Source organism: Manis javanica, chromosome 10 (genome assembly GCF_040802235.1).
Source record: "Manis javanica isolate MJ-LG chromosome 10, MJ_LKY, whole genome shotgun sequence".
Lineage (NCBI taxonomy): Eukaryota > Metazoa > Chordata > Mammalia > Pholidota > Manidae > Manis > Manis javanica.
In genome coordinates, this window is record NC_133165.1 from 79,105,299 (window position 1) to 79,118,860 (window position 13,562).

Below are 13,562 nucleotides of genomic sequence, written 5' to 3' on the forward strand. Positions count from 1 at the left end.
AACAAAAGAAATAGGGAAAAGCATCTTTTTTCAAGGAACCTAAGATTCAAAGGACAAATACTTGAAAATGCTAAAAGAATATGTAAAACAGAATGTCAAAAAGTAGGCATTAAAATAAATAGATTAACCAGGGGCTGAGGGGGTGCAGTTTAAAAGCACATTCTGACTTGGCAGCATTCAGCAAGCGCCGTTGCCTATAGGAGGTGAATTTCGACCAGGCTGTGGGAGCACCCAGAGAGCACTGCTTGCTGTGGGTATGATGTGTGTCTCTCTCTCCCACAGGCCAGCACGCACAGGAGCAACAGCCCCGTCACATCGCCCACCCAATCTCCAGCACCCTCTCCTGTCACCAGTCTCAGCAGTGTCTGCGCAGGACTCAGCCCCCTTCCTGTTCTCACACAGTTCCCCCGGCCTGGGGGTGTGGCACAGGGTAAGGCTAGATTAGGGCTGGCTGCTGTCCAGTTCGCCCTTCACATCTCAGCTCCAAGTGGGGAGACCAAGAGGTTAGTAACAGGCAGGGAACCATTGCAGCTGGTCATCCCTCTGGACGCCAACTCTTCCTTTAGCATCATTAAATGTTAGGCCAAGGACACCTATCCCTCTTTAACACTGCCCATACCTAACTTATTCCAGACCTCCTTTACATATCTATTATTTACCACCAAGTAAGATAGGAAAGAAGTTCACTGAACTTTCTAATGAACCACAGTGTTCAACCCATCAGTGCTGAGTCTGTGGGACCAGGGACATAGGACTGTGTCAGAAACAGTATGGTTTTAAAAGTGGGAATGCTGGGTTTGGGTTAAAAAACTTTATCAGTTCCAGTTTCATCACTAACTAGCTTTGTGATGTTGAGTATGTTACTTAAATTTGAAACCAGACCTCAGTTTCCTAATCTATAAAATGAGGTTAATCACATATAAGATGGGAATAAACTTACCTGCTTTCTGTCTTGGCTGTCACAGCAGTATGAAAATAAGATGACAAGGTTTTAAAACTTTAAAGTGCTCTGAAATAGAATATTTCTCAACAGTAACAGGTAACATGGTGCTTAACTATGTACTGTGTGCTGTGCTGTAAGAGCTCTGCATGTCTTACATTAGTTTAACCTTCCCAGCTACACTTTGAGGGGAAAATGTACCAATATCCCATTTCCAATAACAGCCAAGACATGAACTTAGGCAGTCTGACTCCAAGTCTGTGCTCTTGTACCCTACTCTGTAGTGCCCCTCACATGAGTCAGAAACTTGAGCCCTGGCTCTGGGGTGGAGAGAATCTACCTAAGAAATAAAAGACATTCATGAGGGGTCTGCAGTTTTCCTCCAGTGGACAGAGCCTTCCTTCAATGGTGAGGGATCCTAATTGCCCCATGTATCTGAGATACAGCTGGGAGCCAGGGGGCTGAGGAAAAGAGACAGCTCTTATGTCAGGCACATGGGCTCTCCTATTAGAGATAAAGTAGGAATAGTGTTTATGATTGCCGTCTGTCCCCAAGGCCCACGAAGGTCATAAAAGTCATACCACAACTCTGTAACTCCCAGAAAGCCATCTGCTCTTCCTCTCTAGGTGATGGGCGCTACTCCCTCTTGGGCCAGCCATTACAGTATAATCTGTCCATCTGCCCTCCTTTGCTCCACGGTCAGTCAACTTACACAGTGCACCAGGTAAGGGTGTCCATCATCAGTCTTAGGGCCATCATACCCCCTTACTCATTCAGGCCCCTTTCTCTGAACCATCTCCCTCAACCAGCTAGGTGGACAAGAGAGACAGCTACAGAGGGAATGAATAAAGTAGGAGGGGCCTTACCCCACTCCCATGCTCATGCCTCCCAGCTGACCCCAGTGCCAAGAAGGAGAGGTTCTTTGTCTCTCAGTGGCCATTCTCTGGCCAGGCTGATTGCCAGGCAGGGTGGGGTCCTCAGGGTTAGTGCTCCTCCCTTATCTCAGGCAGACACTGGGATGCAGGGCAGTCCATAGTACTGACCTGGGATGAGATTTATCTCTCTAATGTTTAAGGGGCAGAGCGGATTGAAGCATGGAAACCGGAGCAAGAGACAAGCACTCAAATCTGCCTCTACTGACCTGGGGACAACAGATGTTGGTGAGTCACAGGATGCTGGATCCCCTAGAGAAGATTCTTAGTCCTCTGGCCCTGCCTAACCAGCCCAGGGTGGGTGAGAAAAATCAGATTAGAGTGGAGAGGGGGAATGGGACCCTTTTGTATTCAAGAGCAGGAAAGAGCCGGGGAAGTGAAGTTTCTGAGTCCTCCTTACCAGGCCCTGGGGAAGATGATAAAAATGGGGACCAGCTCAGGGATGGGGGTTGCTGAGCCTGTTAGTAACACAGTCTTATAATAGTAGTCCTGATCCCAATATAGGATGTCTACCTTTGGTAGTCCTCGATCAAAACTTAATAATTAGAGAATCCAGGGGAGCAGGTCTCCTCCGGCCAGCCTTCCATATGAGGCCTACAAGAGCGCTCAGGATTTCCCGTTTGGAGCAGTTTGCTAAACAAGAAAAGGATGGGAAACTGACTTCCCTAGTTGATAAGAAAGAGGAATCCCATTGAGCCTTCTCCGGGAAGGGAACCATGGGATCTATTTCAGGTTGGATAGTGACTTGGGGAGTGAACATCAGCAGAAGCTGCACTTGCTTCACAGTGATGGCACCGTGAGAGAGCTGAGGTGTGGTTCTGCAGATATAAAATCTGGGATTCGGATTCCCAGTCTCATGCCACACCTCTGGTCTAGGAGACGAGGAAGGTTCCTGATTTCCTAGCTGCCCAGATCAGAGTCTGGATGGCGGGGCGTTGGGGAAGGAGGAGAGGGGTAAGTGGGAAAGGCCAGGCTTTTGAGATAATCTTATGCAGACTCGGTCAGCTGCACACTTCTCTGCTGGCTACTGTCCAGTCCTCCCTGCTCTAGACCTCTGACAACCATATCCTCTCTCCTCCTCTTCCAGTCCTAGGGCGGGTGCTGGAGGTGACAGATCTCCCTGAGGGCATCACCCGTATGGAGGCAGACAAACTCTTCACTCAGCTCGCCATGTCAGGCGCCAAGATCCAGTGGCTCAAGGATGCTCAAGGGCTGCCTGGCGGGGGTGGTGGGGAAAATGGTGGGACTGCCGAGAATGGCCGCCATGCGGACCTCGCTGCCTTGTACACCATCGTGGCTGTGTTCCCCAGCTCCCTTGCTGCCCAAAATGCCTCCCTTCGCCTCAACAACTCCGTGAGTCGCTTCAAACTTCGAATGGCCAAAAAGAACTATGACCTGAGGATCCTGGAGCGAGCCAGCTCACAATAAGTGGAGGAGGGGAAGAAGGACCTGGCACGGCAGGGCTGGGTAGAGGAGGTCCAGGAATCCTGACAGATCACAGACAGAGGCACAAAGTAAGGTGACAGATGCTGAACTGGAGCATAAGACCTTAGGGATGAAGATGGAAACGGACTCTCACCCTGGAGTGGGACTCCTTGCTCCCCAGCCATGGGTCCCTCTTTTTCCCTGGTTGACCCCCGCTGTTTCCCTCTCCTTCCCATCCTCTTCTGTCATTTTTTTAACTCCTCTACTACCATGAAATTAATTTCTTTCATATTTGTTGGTCAGGTAGAATCAGGAGGGTCCCTCACTCCTATCTCCTTACCATCCCAAACTCCCTTTTTGTTTTTGGTCTGTATGAGTATATTTATATGGACAGAATTAAGAAAAATGAAATTGATTTTCCCTTTCTCTCACTTCTCCCATCTTGTCTCCCCAAACTCCACAAAGTTAAAACTTGGGCTTCCCCCCACCTCCCAGAACACTTGCATATTGTTTGTTTGAGGTTCGTGCCACAGTAACAGACAGTATTTAATGCACATACAGATGTTTGCTGGGTATATTCACTGTAAATTTTATTTAATCTGATTTTTTGTTTGTTTGTTTGGGGGGTTACTTGGAGGAGGGAGGTTGATTTTGTTTTTAAAATATAAAAAAAAAATCTGTCACTGAACATCAATCGCTGTTTCTCTGTTGCTGCCCTGGTATGGGTGGGGGTTGGCAGTCCTGGGCAGGTACAGCCCCAGAGCCATTGGCGGGATTGTAATGTGGGTTGGGATGGCTTTCCTTGGCTTCTGAACAAACATCTTCCTAACACTATTCCCTGCATCCCGTCAATGGCTGGGTCTCTAATGGGACCTTGCTTCTGAGCTCTCCCAACACTGCCACTAACTGTGGTTCATCAAGCACATCACTTCTTGACTCTGGGCCTCTGAGTGTTCCTCAGTAAAATAAGAGACTTGGACTAACTAGGTTACATTTGCAGGTTGTTCTACCCCGTTAGTCCTGTAGTACTAATTTTGGGCCCTGGTAGCTGAGTTGCGGAGGGGTCCAGAGCTGAGTTGAGATGCTGGCCTCATACCTGTCCTTCTAATCTTCTGAATACTTCAGTGATGGAGGTAGTGGGCCTTTCTTTAATCCTAAAGCCAAAGGATTGAGTGCTACCCAGCAGGAATAGAAGTGGATTTTTTTTTACAATAAAAGCTTCATCAATTCAACTTACAGTGCCAAAATGCTCAACAGTCCCCATCCTGTGAAGCTGGAGAAAGAAATCACCTGCCTGTGAGATGGAGCTTTTCCTCTTTCAGTCTTCTCAAAGCTGGCCTGTCATGTACAGTCACACCTGAGTTGTTAAAGGGCTTATAGTCCCAGAACCATCCAGCAGCCCCTCTTCAATCTCACCCACTCCTTAAGAACAGAAAAAAGAGCAGAGGTAGAAGTGACAAAGCACATTGCCCTGGAAATCTCTTGGGTCTGGGTAGTGGTATCTCTAGCCAGGCTCCTCCAAAGGTTGTCTGACCCAGCCTCCGACATAATCCTTACCTTCTAAGAGGTATGGAGAAAGCAGCATTACCTTACCACCCCAAATTGTTCTCCTCCAAGATGGGAATATCTCCTCTTTGAGCCATGTCACAGCCCAGAGTAGGAGAAAGCACATCCCTCTGAGATACGAATGCCAGATACCTCATCCAGCCATCCATTCATACACTGGGGCCTTGAGGAGGGAGGTAGAATCAGGGAATCAAAATTATTTAGGAAGTTTGGTGTTTACCCATCCTACCTCCAAGAGTGTGTGGTTCTCATGGGGAAGGGGGCATTCTTCCAGACAGTAAAAACTCCCTATGTGGCAGCTATTGCCTTCTGTCCAATGTTAATGAGATCATCTCTACCTGTTCAACAGGCTCTCACACCCCCAGAGCTCCTCACATGGAAATTCTAGCCTGGCTTTTTATTGCAGCTCTTGGAATTCCTGTCATCCTGAGGACAAGACTTTAGAGAAGTAAGGGGAAGGTGTCCTGGGGGCCACTGGAGGAAATTAAGCATTACTGGGAGTGTTCTCCACCCCCTTACAAGATGGCAGCAATGTAGCCCTCCAACTACCTACAGACAAGAAAGCAGTCTAGGCTTGCTGACAGGAGAGCTCTAGAACCAAAACTTCCCTTTCTTCACGAGCTCTAAGACCTTGCCTTCCTTAAGGCTTGATACTAGATATGTGCCTAAGGGTGTAAGAACACATGCCACAAGAAGACAGTGGCTGAGAAATTGGAGGCTGGCTCCTAAAGTAGGTCCACGGAAGGTAGAATTGGGGAGGTGTTTGGACCTTGGGGGAAAAGAATGAGAAAGCTGTCAGTCATCTAAAGTCACCCAAATGAGTATGCAGCATGAGCAGACACTCCCTTCCTGAGGTTAGCCAATACTGACCTGTACACCGTGGATGAATAACCCGGAACAGTGACTGGGGGATGGGAGGAGTTAGGGTCCAGACCTCCCCGTGTCCAATTTCTCTGTGTCAGCTGTGTTGCTCAGCTGTCCACTTTCCTCCAGCCCTGTCATTTCAGCTCTGACACCAAGGCGAGAGGCTAGAATACCGTCTGGGTGGCTGGTGTGAGTCAGAGGGTACTGGGGGGGGCTTAGCCCCCAAAGAAGAGGACCAGGCCTTCCCCAGCACTACCTTCAAGACCCCAGGGGCTCCCTCTTCCCTCCACAGACTGTGGCCTGACTTAGGGAACCTCAAATGTAAGTTGCCTCTTCATCCTTTTTCCATTTCCATGACTGCTCACCCCAGCTCCCCAATCCATAGTCTGTACAGCTTTTTCATTTCTCTCCTGTCTGAGTAGTTTGGGGTTTCGGAGTGAAATTATTATTCCACTCCACGACAAGAGCTATGATTGGAGAGTGGGGTGGGGGTGAGGTCAAGGGACTGGAGTAGTAAGGGGAGGAAAGGCTCATATTACTCGAAAACTTAAAATAGCTGAGGACAAGGCAGGCTGGGAAGTAGGCATTGGGCCCCTGGGGCCCAAAAAAGAGGGAAGAGTAAACATTCCAGCCCATCCCTCTGTGCATGCTAGAGGACACATTAAACCTCTTGAAGAAAGGTGATGTGGGAAGGTGTGTGTCACTTTGTTGCCCACAGATTCCCAGACAAAACAAGTACCTGTAGAGAAAGCGAGAAAGCCCTAAACCATGCAGCCTTGAGCACCATATTGGAGCTGTAAACTCTGGGGTTGGCCCTCAGGCTGGAAGGATAGGTGCAAGTTTGAGGAGTTGATTAGGAAGTTCTTCAGTCTATTGGACTTTTCCCTGGACCTCCATGGAGTCTTTGTTCTTAAGTCCTCTGAAAGGATCTCTGTTTAATCAAATTTCTCCAGAAGCCTCTCCTTCAAGGACCACCCTACTCCAAGGGACAGGAATAAGGGAGGGAAGAATAGCAGATTAGGTTCCATAGTGGGGTCCAACCTCTTGCAGGATGACAGAGAAGGAGATGCTCGAGTCCCCTAAGCCCTCCATCCCAGCAGAGACTCGGCAAAGTGGGGTGAGTCTTTGGCCTTGAGGACCAGGTGTGGGGAGCTGGGAAACTATTGTAGCCCTTGAACAAAAGTGCTTGAATTGATGTCACTTGTATGTGACTCATTTATTGTTAGAATGCTAGCCAGCACCTGCAGCCCCCATACCTCCTAATCCTGGGTGTGCCCCTTGCCCAGGGCTAAAGAAACATCTAGTTGGCTTCAGCCTTACCTACTCCAGAGAGCATGACAGTTCTTTTAACATTGGGTTTCCTTCCTTCCCTTCCTCAGCTCCAGCGGCTGAAGCAGTTATTCAGGAAGGAGTCTACAGAGACAAAGGAGATGGAGCTCCCCCCAGAGCCCCAGGCCAATGGGGAGGCAGTGGGAGCTGGGGGGGGCCCCATCTACTACATCTATGAGGAAGAGGAGGAGGAGGAAGAAGAGGAGGAGGAGCTGCCCCCAGAACCTCCTAAGCTTGTCAATGATAAGCCCCACAAATTCAAAGATCATTTCTTCAAGAAGCCCAAGTTCTGTGATGTCTGTGCCCGGATGATTGTGCGTGAGTCAGGGAGGGAAAAGGACAGATTGTGACATTGAAGGCAGGGAGGGGTGTGCTTAGGAGTATTTGCATAGCAGACTGGCAGTGACAAGATTTAAGAAAATACTATTAGAAACTGAGAGTGTCAGGTCCCAGACAGAAAAGGGACCTAAGGGCTAGAGTAGCAGCACTGGTACAAAGAGAAAGGGAAATCGGGAACCTCACCCAAATGTCTTCCCCCTCTCCCAAGTCAACAACAAGTTTGGGCTTCGCTGTAAGAACTGTAAAACTAACATCCATAAACACTGTCAGTCCTATGTGGAGATGCAGAGGTGCTTCGGCAAGATCGTGAGTAGGCTCTGAGGGACAGAAAAGGGGGAGGGAGGGGACATGCTGCCGGTCCCTCCCCACGTCTTTCTCCTTGCCTTTTCTTTCTCAGCCCACCTCTTTTAGGGGTTGCAGTCATGGGTATGATGGGGTTCTACATTGCAGTCTCTAATGATTTTCTCCTATCCCATCCTAAAGCCCCCGGGTTTCCATCGGGCCTACAGCTCCCCACTCTACAGCAACCAGCAGTACGCTTGTGTCAAAGATCTCTGTAAGTTCTCCATATGGGACCTGAGGGAAGGGGCAGGTCTAGAGATGGTTTTAGCACCATCTCTAGATTTGGAAGCCAAAATCTGAAACAGAAAGTTGCCATTTCCCATGGTTATCTCTCAACCTAATATTTGAGCCATCTTGAGTGCAGAGTCAATTTCCCCCGTTTCATAGCTGAAGGAGATAAGATTCAACTAAGTGTCCACACAGGTAGCAAGAGATAGAGCCAAGACTGAAACCTTCATCTGCCTGACTTCTGTGCTATTTATACATAAAACCACTTTTAAACAGAAACAAGGATTCTGGACTGTCTTCATCCTTGTTAGAGAATAATGGCAGACTCAGGGCCAGATCTAGATCTATGGGCATCCTGGGCAGACTCATAATCTGGCAAGCCTTAAAAACATACTTGTTGACAATTTGCTCAGTATTGGAGGAGAAGTAGAATTCTGTGAGGAGCATGAATGGGAAAAGGAGAACCCACTGAGCAGTACCCCAGCTTATACATGCCACTCAGAGGACCAAAAGTCAGAGGACCACTCTTGTTAGGAGAATAGAGATTCTGAGCATTCCCCAACTCCCAAGCTACTTATTAGCAAAGTTGTCATTCTAAAATCATGTAATTCTCTGCCTGAAAGGAGTGCTGTTAAATATTTTTCTCTCTTACATTACATTTCTAGAAACATTTTCAGAGGTCTTTATAGATTGATGACCTAGTATGCCCAGCTGACCGTTCCCTGATCCTACACACACACACACACACATCTATCTGCCCAATCCCACCTCTCCCTTACTTAAGAGGTCTCTTTCCTCCAAGCTTTTCTCTGCCTCCCCAGTAATCTTTCTTCTCCAATTCCCACTAGCTGCTGCCAATCGCAATGACCCTGTGTTTGAAACCCTGCGCACAGGGGTGATCATGGCAAACAAGGAACGGAAGAAGGGACAGGCAGATAAGAAAAATGTGAGCACCACTTTCTACTAAGGTCCCTTCCAGAGACCCCATGGAGCAGGTCCTGCCTCCTCTCTGGAAAGCTGGCAGAAGCTAGGGATCCTCTTCCTCTAAAACTGCACAGAACCCAACAGACAAATTTTTGCAGGCAGTGTTATAGGCCTCAGGTTAAGAACTCCTCCCATAGTGTGTGTTTCCTTCAGAACTCCCTTCTGAAACTGCCAGATTAACCACCATAACCAGCTGAAGGCTAGGCTGCTGGCATTGCTGGGAAAAGCAAGAGCTAGGCTTTTGGATTGGGATTAGTTGTCATGCCAAGTAATCAGAGAATTTGAGAGCTGTGCAAGGGTCCATGAAGATCATCTGACCTGACCCATTTATCCTGTAGATGAGGAGACAGGCACAAAGCTAGTGACCAAGAGCAGCTTCATTTCCTTTCATAATAGGGTTACCAGATTGGTAGTGCTATAGACTTGGCATTCAGTTGAACAAGGAATTAGTTAGCATGACCTTATATCTTTCTGGACAAGTAGGATGGACTAATGTGGATAGTGGTTACAGTTAGGTGGATTCCTAAAATTGGCTGCATGAGTACCCCAAAGATCCCAATCCTTTAGGGTGTGTGCAGTTAGAGGGAGATTTCTGATACCTTTCTAAGATGATTTGGTCCTTGGTCCTTATCTGTGGACATTCTTCTCACTGATGCAAATGAAGATAAAAATGGTATACCCATTAAGTTTGTGGGAAACATAGGAGGGAAAACTTACACACTGAATAATATATTCAGAAGCCTTACAGACTAGAAGAAAGGCCCAAACTAATAATTAGAAATTTTGTAAAGAAAAATGTATAGGTCTATTCTTGGATTTAAAAAAAAAATCAACTGCACAAAAACAACTAGAGACCTGGCCTCCAAGCAGTTGATATAATAGAGGTTGGGTGCAAATTAGAGATTTCAGCTATGACTCATAAGGCACTAGCAGTGTAGTTTGCTGATCCCAGGCAGATTGGCCCACTCAGAACCCATTCTCTTAAGGGAATTACAAGAACTAAGCTGCCTGTTTTTTTTTCTCTTAAACACTGGACCATTTTTAAGGCCAGACATTATAGTAAAGGACCTGGATTCACGATCACTGGGGGTGATTTAAAGGGACTGATTAAAAAAGACAAGACAAAAACGACTTATCACCTGTCCTCAGATCTTTAAGGAGACTGTATTCTTTGTTGCTCCACAGGGCAAATCTGGACTAATAACTAAGAGTTACAGGAAGACTGACATAGGCTTACTATAGGGAATTGCCCCCAAATTACTTGGGCTTACTTTGTAAGGTAGTGAGCTCCCTCTCATTTGCTACATTCAAGCACAATGTGGATGGCCCACCTGCCAGGATGTTTTAGAGGAAGTTTCTGCATTAGGCAGATGATTAGACTTAGGTATTTCCTCCAAGGCTCTTTCCAACCCTGCAGTCCTATTATTCTGTAGTTCTCTGGCCTGACTGAAGAGCCAGGGCAAGCATGGGTTCCCAGGACAGTATCTTCCTAACTCTGGTGCTCCCTTCAGCCCCTAGCTGCCATGATGGAAGAGGAGCCAGAATCTGCCAAACCAGAGGAAGGCAAACCCCAGAATGGTGAGTGTCCCCCACCTCCATCCACAGAGATGGAGTAGGGTCAGGGGCTCAGCTGTGGCATATGGATTGGAGGGCCATGCCAGATTTGGAGATTAAAGAGGCCCTGCAACAGAAGAGTAATAAAATGAGGGCTACCCTCCAGGACCCAGAGGCAATTTGTCGATGTTTCTCATCCCAGGAAACCCTGAAGAGGATAAGAAGGCTGAAAAGAAGACACCTGATGACAAAGTGAGACTCCTTTCTCCCTGCAGGGACCCAGTCCTCGCCCAGCCCAGGTCTGACACCACTTACTGTCTCAGCAGCTCACACTTAACTCGGTGGGTTCCCATCACCCTTAACCTGACTTCACCACCAAACACATGCACACCACAAACTCACACCCAGTACATCCTCTTAGTTCATGGACCTAGAAGAAAGCTGGAATGCAGTGTGTCTGAAAAGTGCCTGTGCCTTGGACTCCTGCCCTTAATTGTGGGACCAAGGAGCCCTGAGACTTATCACCCACTTTCATCCCCAGCACAAGCAGCCTGGCTTCCAGCAGTCTCATTACTTTGTGGCTCTCTATCGGTTCAAAGCCCTGGAGAAGGACGATCTGGATTTCCCGTGAGAGGCCTTAGGATTGGGGTGGGATGTACTGGGAGTGGAGTTGGGGGAGCCCAGATCCCTATGGGAAAGGAAAAGAGGAACTCAGGGCTTGAATCCTATGGGGGCCAGACCTGGGCACAGCCAAGGGCCAGATATGTGAGTGAAAATCTCAGAGGCGTCTCCCCTTCTTTCCCAGGCCTGGAGAGAAGATCACAGTAATTGATGACTCCAATGAGGAATGGTGGCGGGTAAGAGAAACAGCCCAGGCTAGGATGTGACATGGGTTGAATTTAGAAACTAAGATTAAGATTTTGATTCTACCATCTCCTCTAGGGGAAAATAGGAGAGAAAGTCGGATTTTTTCCTCCAAACTTCATCATTCGGGTCCGGTCTGGAGAGCGTGTGCACCGCGTAACGAGATCCTTCGTGGGGAACCGCGAGATAGGGCAGGTCACTCTCAAGAAGGACCAGGTAGCTCTGGTGCCCCAACCTAACCCGAGGCCCAGAGGCACCTCTGCAAACCACACTCCTTGCAGATCTTGACCCATTAATGGGGCTAGGATGGGGCTCCGTAACTCCGACTCCTCTGCTCTCCTCTCCTAACCGTTTTCCTTGATTCCTCTCCTCCCTAAACCTTCAATCCTTTAGATCGTGGTGCAGAAAGGAGATGAAGCTGGGGGCTACGTCAAAGTCTACACAGGCCGCAAGGTGGGGCTGTTCCCCACCGACTTCCTGGAGGAGATTTAGGCGTGCAAGCGCCTGCTGGCAGGAGATACCCAAGCCCCATTCTGGGCGGGCCCAGAGGAGGCTGGGGAGGAAGGGAGCCAAAGCAACTGTACTGCTGGCTTAGGGAGGAGTGGAAAGGCCCACCAGAGCGTGAGGAGGCTTCTGGGAAGGGACCGGTTCCGACTCCCTACCCCGGCCTTAGGGCCTCAGATACCTGGTGCCCAGAACAGCGTCACCCACGACCCTCAGGGTACACAGCCTGTGGAAGCTGGAAAAAGAATGAACTCCACTAGGGGGCGCCCTGGGGATGTGGGAGGTGAGCTTTGGAATCATGCGATTTTATTAAAGTTTTGACAAAAGTTAGGAAAGTTTGTTCTCTACCTGGGGGCTGTGGGAAGAGGGAGAAGAGGGCCTGCGCAGGGGGTGGAGTATCCTCCCCAGCTGTCTCACCTCACCACCATCGAGTAAGACAAGGCACACCTGGCTAAGGCTGAGGGAGGTAGGAGACAGGTGCGACCGCCAGCCAAAAAAAGGCCTGTCAGTGAAGAAAACCGGGCTAGGGTCCCCGTATCCCCTGTGACTGGGAGGATGGGTAACAGGGTAAGGCCCTCCAGCTGGGGGCGATTTAGTCGCGCAGCCCGGTACATTTAGGAACTTGGCTCAATGCCGAGCTAGGCCGCCAGGGGGCGATGGAAGATCTCGGTTGGAGAGCGAAGGGTTGGGGGTGTTGCGTGGAGGAGAGAACCGGAGACACAGAGCCAGAGACCCTGGGCCTTAGGGGGGAGGTGGGGGTGCGTGCCGTCTCCATGGCAACATATGTCCTCCGGGAACCCAGCTAGCGAGGCCAGGGGGCCTAACCCTTCCCGCGCGGCCTCCGCCCCAGCCCTTTGCGACAGGTACCGAGTGAGAGGGCACGTGGCAGACAGTTAACCGGCTCACGCAGAGACCCCCTGCGGCGTGCCGTATGCAAATGTTATTGTTTGCATATGCAAATATGCAAATGTGCCGGCCCCGGTCAGGGTGGCAGGTGGCTGAGCTCGGGAAGGTGTGGGGAAAGGAGCTGAAGGAGACGAGGAGTTTGGGGACCAGTGAGAGGCAGTCTGGGGTGGTCCCTGAAGTGGGGCAGGAGGAGGGTCTTGAGCTTGATGGATGGGGGAGGGTCAGCCTGGCCAACCAGATCTCTGCCCATTGTCTGCCAGGCTTGAGGTTGGCACCGCCTAGCAAGGTTGGCAGCGGGAGCCCGGGCACCATCTGCTGCTGGCGGGGGAGGGCAGAGGCTCAGCTGGGCTGGGGAAGAGGAGGGCCCGGGACGGGCGCGTCCCCCATCCTTCCAGAAGGTTGAAGTGTAGTGGGGGTAGGGAAGCACACTAGAAGACTGCAGAACCGGGTTCAGTTTCCTGTTCCCTTTGCCCTTGACTGTCTCGGACGCCTCGGGGCGGCAGCGGGGTCATAAAGGAAGACTTCGGCAGCCCTGCTTTTATCACCCTTGGGCTGCAACAGGAGCAGATCCCAGGTCCCCCTCCACCCCACACAAATCCAGCCTTGTGCCCCATCCCTCGTGATCCGCCTGGCACGAGTGTGGGGGTGGGGAGGCTAGGGCTCGGGCCGCAGCTCTTCATCTAGCGGTCTGAAGGACTCAAGGCCACAGCCCCCCGAGATTCTCGAGAGGGCCCCCCACAGTGCTGAAGCAAAACCAATTTACTGGCTCATTGGGCGGCGGTGCT

General features: G+C 49.8%; 2 protein-coding genes across 25 annotated transcripts in view; both read left to right on the forward strand.

Moving 5' to 3' along the window:
• Window positions 1-3,985, forward strand: part of R3HDM2 (R3H domain containing 2) — a 192,433-nt gene extending 188,448 nt beyond the window's left edge. For 19 of the 20 annotated variants that reach the window (XM_073213386.1, XM_073213385.1, XM_073213389.1 and 16 more), the window contains 4 exons: window positions 283-430; window positions 1,567-1,664; window positions 2,016-2,100; window positions 2,960-3,985. In XM_073213386.1, coding sequence (XP_073069487.1) covers window positions 283-430; window positions 1,567-1,664; window positions 2,016-2,100; window positions 2,960-3,300 — 672 coding nt within the window. In that variant the 3' untranslated portion in view covers window positions 3,301-3,985. The remainder of the gene's footprint in view (window positions 1-282; window positions 431-1,566; window positions 1,665-2,015; window positions 2,101-2,959) is intronic. The other variant, XM_073213395.1, reaches the window with a different exon arrangement.
• Window positions 3,986-5,846: 1,861 nt separating this feature from the next.
• On the forward strand, window positions 5,847-12,206 carry STAC3 (SH3 and cysteine rich domain 3). 5 transcript variants are annotated; one of them, XR_012121436.1, is made up of 12 exons: window positions 5,851-6,048; window positions 6,778-6,844; window positions 7,107-7,374; window positions 7,604-7,701; window positions 7,879-7,951; window positions 8,814-8,911; window positions 10,461-10,527; window positions 10,706-10,755; window positions 11,045-11,130; window positions 11,309-11,360; window positions 11,456-11,583; window positions 11,761-12,206. XR_012121436.1 is itself a non-coding variant. In XM_017643402.3 (12 exons), coding segments are annotated over exons 1-12 (1,098 nt in total). In that variant the 5' UTR covers window positions 5,855-6,046; the 3' UTR covers window positions 11,860-12,206. The 5 variants fall into 5 exon arrangements, 4 of the variants coding, with proteins under 4 accessions (XP_073069502.1, XP_073069501.1, XP_017498891.1 ...); XM_017643402.3 differs by having other exon boundaries at window positions 5,855-6,048; window positions 11,446-11,583; XM_073213401.1 differs by lacking the exon at window positions 11,761-12,206 and having other exon boundaries at window positions 5,847-6,048; window positions 10,706-10,802.
• The last annotated feature ends 1,356 nt before the right edge of the window (window positions 12,207-13,562 follow it).